At 36.3% G+C, this 12,833-nt stretch overlaps 1 protein-coding gene across 1 annotated transcript in view; it reads right to left on the reverse strand.

Moving 5' to 3' along the window:
* Positions 1 to 8,066: 8,066 nt before the first annotated feature.
* ARL8B (ADP ribosylation factor like GTPase 8B) overlaps positions 8,067 to 12,833 on the reverse strand; it is a 32,597-nt gene continuing 27,830 nt past the window's right edge. Inside the window, exons 6-7 of the mRNA XM_032210995.1 lie at positions 12,314 to 12,384; positions 8,067 to 10,325 (exon numbers count right to left, since the gene is read on the reverse strand). Of these exons, the coding sequence (XP_032066886.1) occupies positions 10,276 to 10,325; positions 12,314 to 12,384 (121 nt within the window). The 3' untranslated portion in view covers positions 8,067 to 10,275. The remainder of the gene's footprint in view (positions 10,326 to 12,313; positions 12,385 to 12,833) is intronic.

A 12,833-nucleotide genomic window follows, 5' to 3' on the forward strand; every position in this document is an offset into this window, starting at 1 on the left:
CTTCCTAAAACTGGCTTGACCATCTGGGATTTCTATTTGGAGGACGCCAGAGAATGAAGTGGCTGGATGGAGTCAAGGAGGCAGTAGGCATGAGCTTAAACTTCAGAGGGTGGTAGAGGACAAGAAGGCTTGGAGGAACATTGTCAATGGGGTTTACACACGGCTTTGCAACTAACAACAAAATAATATGCCTTGGTTAATCATAACCGTCATGTCAGATCTGCAATCAAATAGCTTCAGCCCTGCTTAGCTTTGCTTTGATAGCAGCCTGCCATAAAATGTGGGGATGGGCAGTGGGAAGATAGGGGGATGACAGGAATCAAAGGTGCCATCCAGAAGCAATGGTTGAAAGATCCAAGAACACAAGCCTGCGAAACACCCATCCAAATAGGTGCCAAATGTGAAACTGTTACCAAAACACCTAGTTTAAACTTATTGGACTCCACTAAGATGGCCAAGGTGGGTAGGGCCTGGGAGAAGGGAAAGTTACCTAGGTTGTGCCCAAAATCCTCAGATCTGGCTTTGCTACTTGCCTTCAGTGAAAATATACCTCGCACTACAGATGGAGTCAAAAGTATTTCCTGAATATCCAAGCTGGGACAGGCCTGACACATTATTTTGCTACCATGTGAAATTAAAAATTCATGATAGTTTGCATCCTCTGCTAAGTCTCCTTGTAATGATATTAGACTGACCTCTTCCAATCTGATGGGCATTGTGTCATCCTTCAACTATTCTGGCAAAGCTTGCTTAGAGCCCTTATTGAAATCTTCAGTTGCTCGGCATATTTCTCTGGGTATTCCATTAGTGCCTGTAGCCTGACTTGGTAATGAGTGATGTAAATTAATTTTCTAATTCTAGAGGTTCTTGCAAGGAGATAATATCTTCTAAGGTATCTTAGATATTGGCATCTCTACTGTATAGAATTTCAGTATACTCCTTCCATCCCTATTTGATCTTCTTGCAATCAGTTCTACCTGCCCATTGCTATCCTTTAGAAAACCTATTTGAGTTTGAAACCTTTTGAGGTTATAGATCTTTTGGAAGACTTTCCATGTTTTTCCATATCTGTTTCCATCTTCTATGTCTTTACAAAGGTCATTTTAATGTTGCATCCTATCTTTTAATGGCTGTCTATATAATCACCTTATCTTGATAAGCATACACCTTCCTATACTGTCTCATGCCTGATATAAGGTGGATGCCTGCTTTAACAGAGATGGCCTTGGGATCTTGGGAACCAGTATTCTCTGCTTATCCCTCACAGGAATACCCACTAACCATACCACCCCCACAATAATGAGGCAGCCTAGCAGGCTTTGATGGGGGGAACTAAATAATTAGCCAAGGTGGCACAATGGTTAGAGTGCTGGACTACAGGCTACTTTGGGTGACTGCTAGCAGTTCAGCAGTTCAAATCTCACCGGCTCAATGTTGAGTCAGCCTTCCATACTTCTGAGGTGGGTAAATATGAGGACCCAGATTGTTGTGGGGCAATATGTGGACTCTGTAAGCCACTTAGAGAGGGCTGTAAAAGCACTATGAAGCGGTATATAAATCTAAGTGCTATTGCTCATTAAATGAAGCATTAGTTCTCAGTTTTCTTGAGTATTCCCAATATGCACAAGTACAAAGTTGTGAGAAATATCCATTATCATTATATATGGATATGTCATCCATATCATAACTATCATTAGTTGATCAGATCTTGGCTGTATAACAAATACTACAGGTATGAAGTAGTATATGAAATTACTCTGAAGATCTGCATTTTATTTACTGTTGAAGAACATATATGTATTCAGCTTCAGAAAATAACCAGAATCTGCTTGTAATTTTACAAGACTAACATGACTCACATAACCTAAGGTTCTTTTTTGGGCAGGGGTGTCCAATGTTGAGAGTACTTAGACAGTTTATATTTAGCTTTTGTTCTATGAAATTCAGCAGCAAAACCATTGTTCTTTTTTAAGAGAAATCATTTTTCAGATAAAATTTTTACATTTAATAGCACATGAGAATTCTTGTGGATTATGAGTTACAGGTATATTCTTTTCAAGTTTGCTTTGAGTTTGCCTATTTTTTTTAACAGAAGGTAATGATAAAGCGTGATGTGGTGGCTCAGTGGTTAACATGGTAAGCTTGTCGCTTAGAAAGCTCGGCAGTTTGGTGGTTCGAATCCGTAGCACCCCAAAACGGAGTGAGCTCACGTTACTTGTCCCACCTTCTGCCAACTTAGCAGTTGGTGGGAAGGTAACAGCATTCCGTGTGCCTTCATCATTTAGTCATGTCAGCTACATGACCAGGGAGATGTCTTTGGACAGTGCAGGCTCTTTGGCTTTGAAACGGAGATGAGCACTGCCCCCTAGAGTCGGGAATGACTAGCACATATGTGTGAGGGAAACCTTTACCTTTAATGATAATGATAATGATAAAGCAAAGAAAAATCATGCACACTAAACAAAATAACTTAAGCAGTAGTGGCTAAAATGAATCCCTTATTTGGGGGTGGGAGGGAATAAATCCTCAATATTAGAACAACTGACAATTGTTGCAAGTTTTGAATTTCAAATAGTTCGTTGGAAAAGGATGATGACACAATGAGGAACTGGTATGATGGAGAGCCTTCATATTGGTTATCCTTAGGTCCAATAGTATTACAATAATACAATACAATATACAATACAATAGCAGAGTTGGAAAGGACTTTGGAGGTTTTCTAGTCCAACCCCCTGACTAGGCAGGAAACCCTATACCGTTTCAGACAAATGGCTATCCAACATCTTCTTAAAGACTTCCAGTCTTGAGGCATTCACAACTTCTGGAGGCAAGTTGTTCCACTGATTAATTGTTCTAACTGTCAGGAAATTTCTCCTCAGTTCTAAGTTGCTTCTCTCCTTGATTAGTTTCCACCCATTGCTTCTTGTTCTACTCTTAGGTGCCTTGGAGAATAGTTTGACTCCCTCTTCTTTATGGCAACCCCTGAGATATTGAAACACTGCTATCATGTTTTCCCTAGTCATTCTTTTCATTAAACTAGACATACCCAGTTCCTGCAACCGTTCTTCATGTTTTAGTCTTCAGTCCCCTAATCATCTTTGTTGCTCTTCTCTGCACTCTTTCTAGAGTCTCCACATCTTTTCTACATCGTGGCGACCAAAACTGAATGCTTAGATTATGCTTATTAGGTTGTCCTAACCTAGTTAAGAGTGATAAATCTTTATAAATATTCCATTTCTGAAAATATAAATCCTAGTTAAAAACAATGCTTTGTATAAAAGTGGCTATAAATTGGGAATACAGATTGTTCAATTTTTATTTTACTTGTCTCACCCAGAAGTGACTTTGGGTGGATTCTAAATAGAGATTCTGCTCAAGCAGGGTATTTGATAGAAAACTTCCAAGGTCTTTTCCAGCCTTGTTATTCTGTTCTAACTATAGACAATTTATTCCCTGAAGGCTTATTTTATTTCTCTTTTTAATGTGATGTACAAGGACTGCCTTAATTACTTTGCTCATCTTATATTACATAAATACATGAGAGAGATACCTACTTCTGCTGTCTACAGAATATCATATACAAAGCACAAATCATTGTTCCACAAGGTCAACAGCACATATAAATAAATCATAAATTAATATTCCATAGTTTTCTTTGAAGAAAACTTCTCCCTTCCTGCTTAGGATTTTGATTTTGTTCAGGGTGGAAATGACTTCATTGCCCTGATGGATTCCCTACACTGAAAAGTGGAGGATAGCCTGCTTCTACTGGATTTCTCAGCAACATTTGTCATGTCAGTCATGATATTGTCCCATTGCTTAAGATGCAATAATATTATAGCAGTTCCCGATTTTCAGCCAGGACCCAAAATAGTACTGGTTATTTTGTTTCACTTCCCAACATTTGATTTGTGGAGTAGGATGCAGCTTATTTTATTTGCCTTGTTCTGCAACATCGTTACAAAACCAGAGAAAATTACCCAGAAGTTTTAGAGTTAGAGCATAACTATAGAGGTAAATCCTCCCTTCTCAAGGAAGAACTTTATATAATTAAGGGATCTTTAAAAGGTTTTGCTTCCTAGGAAGCAAAGGATATCTAAGAAATGTGGGTACGCACTGCTGTATGTTGAGCAGTACTGTAGGTCAGGATTGTCCAGGAACTGGCACCGGTCCGTGGCATGCCAGAAACCAGGCCGTGGAAACAAGTGAAGCCCCATCTGTGGGATGCAGGGAGCACATGAAACCACGCCCCCTTCGGTCTGTGGAAAACCCTTTTCCACAGAACCGATTCCATGTGCTCGAAAGTTTAGGGGCTGCTGCTGTTGATAGTCCTTAGCAGAGGTGGGTTGTGCATGCGCAGAACAATTTTCAGTCAACTGAGCATGAGCAAGCAACTTGTGGTATGTGTGCACGCGTGTGAAGCGAACCGGTACCAACCAGTACAGGAACCCACCGCTGGTCCTTAGCAACTATTTGAAATTATAACAGAACACCCTCATCCCCCCAAGAAAAGCTACTTAGGACCTACTTTCAAAATTCTAATGTCCATTCTCACCCACCGTAGTGTCATATGACATTTTGGGTGCTTGGTAAACAGCCCACATTTATGGTCATTTGCAGGTTATTTGACCATGATTTTACAATGGCTTTGTCAGAAACCAGTATTTACTTCTTGTTTCTGACAAAAACTGCCCCATTGCAAACAATGCATTTGCTTAATGACTGCTGCATTTGCTTAACTATCACTGCAAAAATGTCATAAAATCATGTCTGCTCACTAGTGACCCACTTTACAACCTGTTTTACAACTGCAATTGCAGGGCTCGTTTATGGTCAAAACTCAAGGACTGCATGTAAGCAAGCAACAGGAGAATATATACAATAGAAATCCAATTGCATAAGGTTTTGTATGATTTTAATGCATCCCAGCAGTCATGTTTATGATAATAATCAGATTTATTTTATTAGATTTAGAAGTTGCTTGACTTCTTCAGCAGCCAGAAATAAGTAGAGAAATTATTGGAAAAATTGTTGATCTAAAATCTTTCTGTTGGAATTTTATGTTTACAATAAGTTTAAATTAAGGAATGTCATTTGATAAAGTTAATAAATAAAGACTGGCTCCAGGTAGTATATATAGAAGAGACATCAAATAGCAAAACCCACATAACATAAATTCTATGCATAGAAAACATATCTGTTTTAGCTCTAGATAAAAAGATATGTGTTTAACTATAAATAAGGAAGTGTTTGCTTTCAGTCTAAGATAACATTTGTACTAAGGTAACCCATTCCATTGTTAATTATTAGCTAAACCTTTAAATTAAAACTCTATAAAAGGGAAGACTCTATTGTGGCTGCCTATCCAAAGCTATTTGATAATTTTGGGTGAATAGATGTATTTTTTTATCTTTACTGATGAGTAAAGCTTATCTGGTGAGTTTTATTAAATTCCTGACTCAGGGAAAAGCTGTCTGATTTTCTCTAGACTTCTATGGCAATAATATATAGAATTTAAAATCCTCACATTAATCTGATATCATACAAATCTAGAGGAAATGATAAGGATCCTTTTTTCCTTAAAAGTTTATTATAAGGCTTTTCAAAAATTTTCAGAAAATGGAACCTTCGAAAGAATCTAGCATTCCTAGTCAAGAGGCAAAGCTCTAGTGATTAGAGTTTGGCTACTTTTTAAATTAACTTTTCCCCCTTGTTTTTAAATCTCTCAGAAAACCTCATCAAATTCTGAGGGATTTGCAGAACAGAGGTTAAAAGGCTCATTTGTAAAAAGGAACAGAGCAGGAAATTAACAGCTACTAAGTTGAAATATGTTCCAAGTGAATTGGTAGAAATGGCAGTTTTAAAAAAATGACCAAGAAAGGAATGAAAATAACATATTTTGCAGAAGTAAGTTTTGTCTCAACAGCATTCTAGAATTTTCTGAGTGTTAGTGGGCTTTCAGTCAGAAGTGACTTTGTTGATACTATATATCTGGATTTTCCAGAAGCATTTAATTGAAGTTCATCAAAAGTTCTTCACTAAACATAGTAATCTTAAAATAAGAGGATCTGTCATTTTACAGATTAAAAAACAGAAAGCATAGAATTGGAGCAGATGGTAATTTTCTTAGGAAGAAAAACTACAGTGCTTTTAACTTTGCTTATACACAATTCAAAGTGAGCTTATTAAAGTTTGTGGATGATATTAAACTAATCGGATGGTAAAAATAATTGTTAGGGCTTTGTTTAAATCACCTTATGATAAATGCAGTCTGTCAAGGAAACTGAAATAATTTGAGAAAATGACATTCACTGCCAAGTTCACACTCCTCTGATTGGGTCAGCAACCAGTTTCATGGTGCATGAATCAATGTAAATGGGACTCTGTCTGCAGCAGATATGAAAATGGCAAGTTCAAGAACATTTATGCAAATCTATGATACATGTGATAAGAACAGCTTTGTCATACATAAACCTTTGTAAGTCTGCTGTCAATATCTGCAAACAAACAACCTCAAGTTGCACGGAACAATATGCTCTTTGGGCAAATTTTTATCATTGTTATTAAAAGGCTTTTTTCTGTAGAGGAACATGCTGATAGTGTCTGATCTTGGATCAGAATAAATTGGATTGCAAGGACAGCTATTGCAGTACGTAGAGTTCTATCCTCTACATCTGAAAAGGGCAAACAGCAAAACTGGTGTGCAGGAGTGGGGAAAGAGACACAATAAGGTGTGTAAGTCATTTATAGCATGAAAAAAGCGGGCAGAGTGTGTTTCCCATTATCTCCAACCATGGCAACCAGCAACTATTCAGTGAAGCTGATTGGAAGGAATACACTGTGGCTACTAATTTGGATGGCTGGAGGGAAAGGTTAGATAAATTCATGAAGGACGTCTTTCAAGGGCTATTGATCTTAAAGATTCAATGTTACAGCAAGAGTACTGGAACAGCAATCACCAACAGTAAGGGAACAATGACAGCACAGAGGTATGTCTCTGTCCCAAAAATATTGGGTTGGCCCCTGTAGGAAAAAGTTGCTGTAGGAGGAATTTCGGTGTTATCCAGTAGGCCTTATGCCTAGTGAATGTCAGTTAATGTTACTACTTATCTATAGCATTTCAATTAGGCCAAACTTTTTACAAGGAGGGCCAGATTTAGTGAGGTTCAAATGTGTGGGGCCAACTATTCTTTGAACCATTTACATTAAATGCAAATGAACTATTTTATGAAAGACTAAAGAAATAACTCTTGTGGGAAGAAGAGGCTGTGGGCTGTTTAAAATTTGAAAACGGGCCGCAATTGGCCCCTGGGCCGGACTTTGGACATGCCTGAATTAGGCTATAATGAAAGTAAATAGAATAAATCAGATGTGGCAATTCTGTTACATGCACACATATATAATTGTTTGGTGATGGGGCAGTGTCTTCATCACATTAGGCTAGCTTAAGCTGGCAGACGTTCTACTCATCTCAGGACCAATGCATTAATTTGAAGAAAACATGCTGAAGGTCTCTGCTGGAGGCAATTTGTTTTTACTTTCTTCTCTGGTGATTCTGCTCTTTTGAGAGAGTTGAACTAATATATAGTGGATTTGAAACTATTCTAATTTTTCTACCCTAGTTTAAGCACTTAGTGGGTAAGCAATGTTTTTGGAGAAAATTAAAATGTACAGGAAACGGGTTTCTATTAAATAAGATATATTTTTTCTATTGGCCTTCAAGCCAGTCTTGACTCTTGCAATTTTCTTGGTAAGATTTAAAGAGTCACTTGCCCTTGCCTTCTTCCTAAGGCTGAGAGACTGACTGGCCCAAAGCTGGTTTCATATCTAAGGCAGAAGTAGAACTCAGGAATTTTAACCATTACATTAAAACTGGTTCATGTGCTCTAATTTTAGAATACACAATGGAGAGAGAATATGATCTCTAACTAAGGCACTTCAGCTACTTGTAGTATATAAAGCATACACTCAAGGTTGAATGAAATAATTGGAATAGATGTGTACTCTTACATATTTCAACTGGACAATGGTTCTTGAGGAGTCAAGTTATATAAATATCAACATGACCCTGAAAACTTAAAGTTTATTGGATAAAGCTAAATAGCAGTAAACAAATAAAACGCATTCCACCTAAATAAAAAAATTCACATATTTACAGAATTTCATAAATGTGTAAGTTGTTCACATGCCAAGATTAATGCAAGATTAAAAAGTTGATAGTGGTTTGGGGACGTCAAAACACTGAAAGCTGTGTGGTATACACTAAAATCCCAAATATATTGAATTCAGCAAAAGGCCAGTTACCTAAACAATAATTTAGTTCCTGCAGGAAAGGTTGACATGTTCTCATTCAATTTCCTTATATTTTTAGGCACAAGCAGAATTGCTCGTCAAATACAGCAGTCCATAGTGAGCTACATATACAATCGGGAGTCAGTGAACCTTTTCTACAGCACCAATAATATAGGGTTTTATTAAGCATAGAGAAGTTAAAATTGCAAGCTCAATTTGTAAACGGAGGCAGTACTTGTGTGTGTTGCAGCAGTGCAGGAATTTGTACGGGAACAATAAGGCCATGGCAGTTATAACTCAAAATTTACTGTGCAGGGGCACATTTTTAGGTTGTAACCTCAGTCCAATCATTATGGGGGGAAAGGTGCAATTTAGTACAGAATTTGTACATTACACTTGTAATGCTTTAAGCACACTTTTAAAAGTAATCTAGACTTGCTGCCACTGTAGCTTCTCATTTTACTTTCTCCAGATGATCTATGACAGAACTACCACAGGCTTATACAAACATTTCATGTATTACTGTAAAGGTACCATCTATGCCTTTTGGCAAAGAATCCTTTGCCAAAATAACAGAATATCTATATAAGGCCAGAGAAGTTTCATTATACATGCAGGTAACAAAGAAAACATACTATAGCTAATAGCAGTACTTGATCCAATATAAAATGTTCATTTTTGAGAAACAATTTGTACTTGAACAAGCACATTAAGAAGATACCTATGGATGCATCAAACATATATTAAACAAGGGCTCTGAAACAGCATTTAAATACATACAGGTGTTCCTTAAAATAATAATACAGTGAGGAGCAACCGAAACACTCGTACTATGTATTTGCATACCGTAGCCTACCTCAGCATTACTGCATCAATAACTTTAGCGTTGACAAATCTGTTTAAATATTGACACTACCAAGAATGTAAAGATATGAAAGTAGTGTTAATTTTTCCATTTCAAATAACCTCTTTGCTGCAGAAGCTGTGGAGGACAATAACTTCATAAATGTCCTTGTGCTTCAAGACACAACTTAATGTTTCATAGCGTTTGAACTTTATACATGATTGCACAATGAGAAGCAGGCAAACCTAGTGTTGTCACAATAGCCTAGGTATTTAGCACCAAGTGCAACTGTGCACAACTACTCCATTAATAGAAGAATAAGCTAGACAGTGACACATATTTTTGTGCTGGAAATCAATATGACATCCAGAATGTCATACAGCTATAGCCTGTGTAAAGCATTTCTAGAAGGAAGATGTGACTGTTCCATCTAATTCAACGTTACATAATACCTGTTTATATGTTCAATTTTTGAGAGGCTGATTTTGAAGTATTTTATTCCTTGTTCCTCTTAAAAGAGCTTTAGCAAATATAAAGAGATTAGGAAATTCCCTGCACAATACCAAAAAAAAGCTGACAACATGAAATTTTTATTCATTGGGAGGAATACAATTTGAGAATTTATGATAATTTAGTGATTTAATTCTAGTGCCTCGTACTTTCCATTGAAACCTTTTTACAATAAAGATCACATGCATCTGAGAGGAAAAAATAGTACAGTATCCCATTTAAACAGTGTCAGAAAAGCTTTAGAATAAGAGTTGACATAATCCCTGTGCTGCCATGTGTCAGCATTTCCAATGAGCGGCTACATACAAGAATGAAATAATTGTGCGGAAAATCTAATATAAAAATCTGGATCAGGAAGACCAGAGACAAAAAAAAAAAAATTCTGGAGATAGTACCCACTGCCACTGTCTAGATGAAATGAATAAAAAACATTTGCACGACTTATGACAACTCTAGCCAACTCTTCGACAGAAGTAGGATTATAAGTCATTCAGCAGTGCATATATGGAGGCATGAACTGTGAAAAAAGGCAATTCCTTGGACACAGGAGGACTATCCTGGATAATAATTCATCACGGAGGGAGTAGACAATTGAGAATATGGCCAAATGAGCAGCTATATGAATGTTTTCAGCTTCTTCGAGACTTTGAGTGCTGAATAAGCCACTGAAGTGTGATATCTAAAAAAAAAGGAAAACATGACAATTGGTTTTCAAGATAATTGCTGTACCTAATCATCCTTAAAAATCAGCATTTAAGCTGGAATGCACATGGATTCATTTTTTCCAGATTCCGAAACATCCACTGTAGGATAGCAAGTAGAAGCATGTTCTGTGTGGCTGAATCAATAATGAAAGTATTTCAGAGATTTCTTAAAATCTGTGACAGTTATTTGGACAGGTTTTGGTAATTTTAATTCATTCAACATTTGTTCCTACTGCATTACTAACTTTCTTTTAATTAAAAATGAATTTCAATGCAGGCAAAAAAGCTGCTCAAGTGCTAATTCAATTTTTTTAGTCAGTAGATGTTATTCTATGAAAACCATATCTAAAAATTTGATTGATTCTTTGATTTAACAAGATCCTTTGTCACAATCAATAGTTTTTTCACAAAGCAAGACTTGCTATCAAATGTTAGATAGTTCATTAAAAGATATGCATGCAATAAAATCAGATCCTTCTAAAAATATTGCATATAAATTTAAATAGCCCTTTAGCGCATATGGATCTTGCATTTAACTGGACTGAACCATCACTTGTAAGCATATTGTACATTCCATTTGTAAGTATGAATTTCTAGAATCATAACCTTAGAAACTTTGTAAGTATAAGGGAGTTCTTTTCATAAATTCTTAAATAATCTTTAAAGATATATGTTTATTTTTAAGAAATCTTTAAAGACATCTTTTCAAATTATGTTTTCTGTTTAAGTCATAAATAACAAACCTTTGTATAAAATGAGACATGTAAAAACCATCATTTCTCAAAATGGTGGTTTTTGCATCAGCCTCATTTTATACAAAAAGTATTTGCCTTCTAGATGGCACTGATTTAAAATTCAAGAAATTTTAAATTTTGTGATTTTTTTTCAATAGCTCCATTTTTTTTATTTTGATTTGTGTGAATAGAATAAAATGGAATGGAACAGAACAGAACTGAAAGAACAACAGAGTTGGAAGGGACCTTGAAGGTGTTCTGGTCCAACCACCTGCTCAGAGAGGAAACCCTATACCACTTCAGACAAATGGTTATCTAACATCTTCTTAAAAACTTCCAGTGTTGGAGCATTCACAACTTCTGCAGGCAAGTTGTTCCACAGATTCATTTTTCTAACTGTCAGGAAATTTCTCCTTAATTCTAAGTTGTTTCTCTGCATAATTAGTTTCTATCCATTGCTTTTTGTCTTGCCTTCATGTTCTATGGAGAATAGCTTGACTCTCTCTTCTTTGTGGCAACCCCTAAGATATTGGAATACTGCTATCATGTCACCCGTAGTCTTTCTTTAAATTAAACTAGACATACCCAATTCCAGCAACCCTTCTTTATATGTTGTAACTTCCAGTCCCCTAATGATATTTGTTGCTCTTCTCTGCACTCTTTCTAGAATCTCAACATCTTTTTTACATCATGGCAACCAAAACTGGATGCAGTATTCCAAGTGTGGCCTTACTAAGAAGGCATTATAAACTGGTATTACCTTAATAGGGATTTGGGTTTTTTTTTTAAAAATTGTTTGGTACCCAGAATTTGTTATGAGAGAGATGGCTAAACAGCATATTTCACAATACAACCTTATTTGAAGATAACTTATAAAGAAAAACTCACAACTTCATGTATCAGCCTGTTCCAATGACTATCAGCTTGATATTTAGCCCGTGCCTTTCTTTAATTCTACTGTTTGCTGGGCAACACAGAATAAATCCATTTCCTCATCTTGTGAAAACCCTTTAAATATTTGAAGAGAGCTATCCTATCTCCTCTAAATCATCTTTCTGTAAACTAAACACACCCGATTAACTGTTCCTCAGAGGCTTTATTCCAGAATGGTACACCATTTTAGTAGCCTTCCTTTAAACTTGTTTCAATTTGACACTGTCTTTTTTGAACTGTGGTAGCCACGGGTAACATACTGTGTACTTTAAAGTTAGCATTACTGGTATTATTACCTATATTGTCCTTTTCTTTGCAGGAAATGGAGTAGCAGCAGATTTCTCTGTCTTGAATAGCAGCCAGGTTCCTGGAACAGAAGCAAATAATAATTTATTGAAAACTGACAGCAACATCCTATTAAACGTGACATACATGTGATTCACATTAAAATATTATTTTTAATCACAAAGGCAGATTATTAGAAACTTTCTCCTATGACTGCAAACATATATACAAATCAAAATAACCGTAACTAAAGTAATTACTGTTAGAAAGACTGTTCTTTTAAAAAAAGAATTATGTGATATATGCTGGACATACCCATATTTACCACTGAACAATATTCCATAGGCCCTTATGTGACTGATGAAATAGCAAAGCATCATGGGCTGTCTAGGGAATTCTGGAAGTTAAAGTTCACAGGTCTTAAAGATTTTTCTTTGAAGATGTTTCACTTCTCATCCAAGAACCTTCTTCAGTTCTGACTGGATGGTGAGAAATGGAAGGATTTATACCCCACATCCAGTCACAGCTGAA

The sequence above is a fragment of the Thamnophis elegans genome, chromosome 2, assembly GCF_009769535.1.
Source record: "Thamnophis elegans isolate rThaEle1 chromosome 2, rThaEle1.pri, whole genome shotgun sequence".
NCBI classification, from domain to species: domain Eukaryota; kingdom Metazoa; phylum Chordata; class Lepidosauria; order Squamata; family Colubridae; genus Thamnophis; species Thamnophis elegans.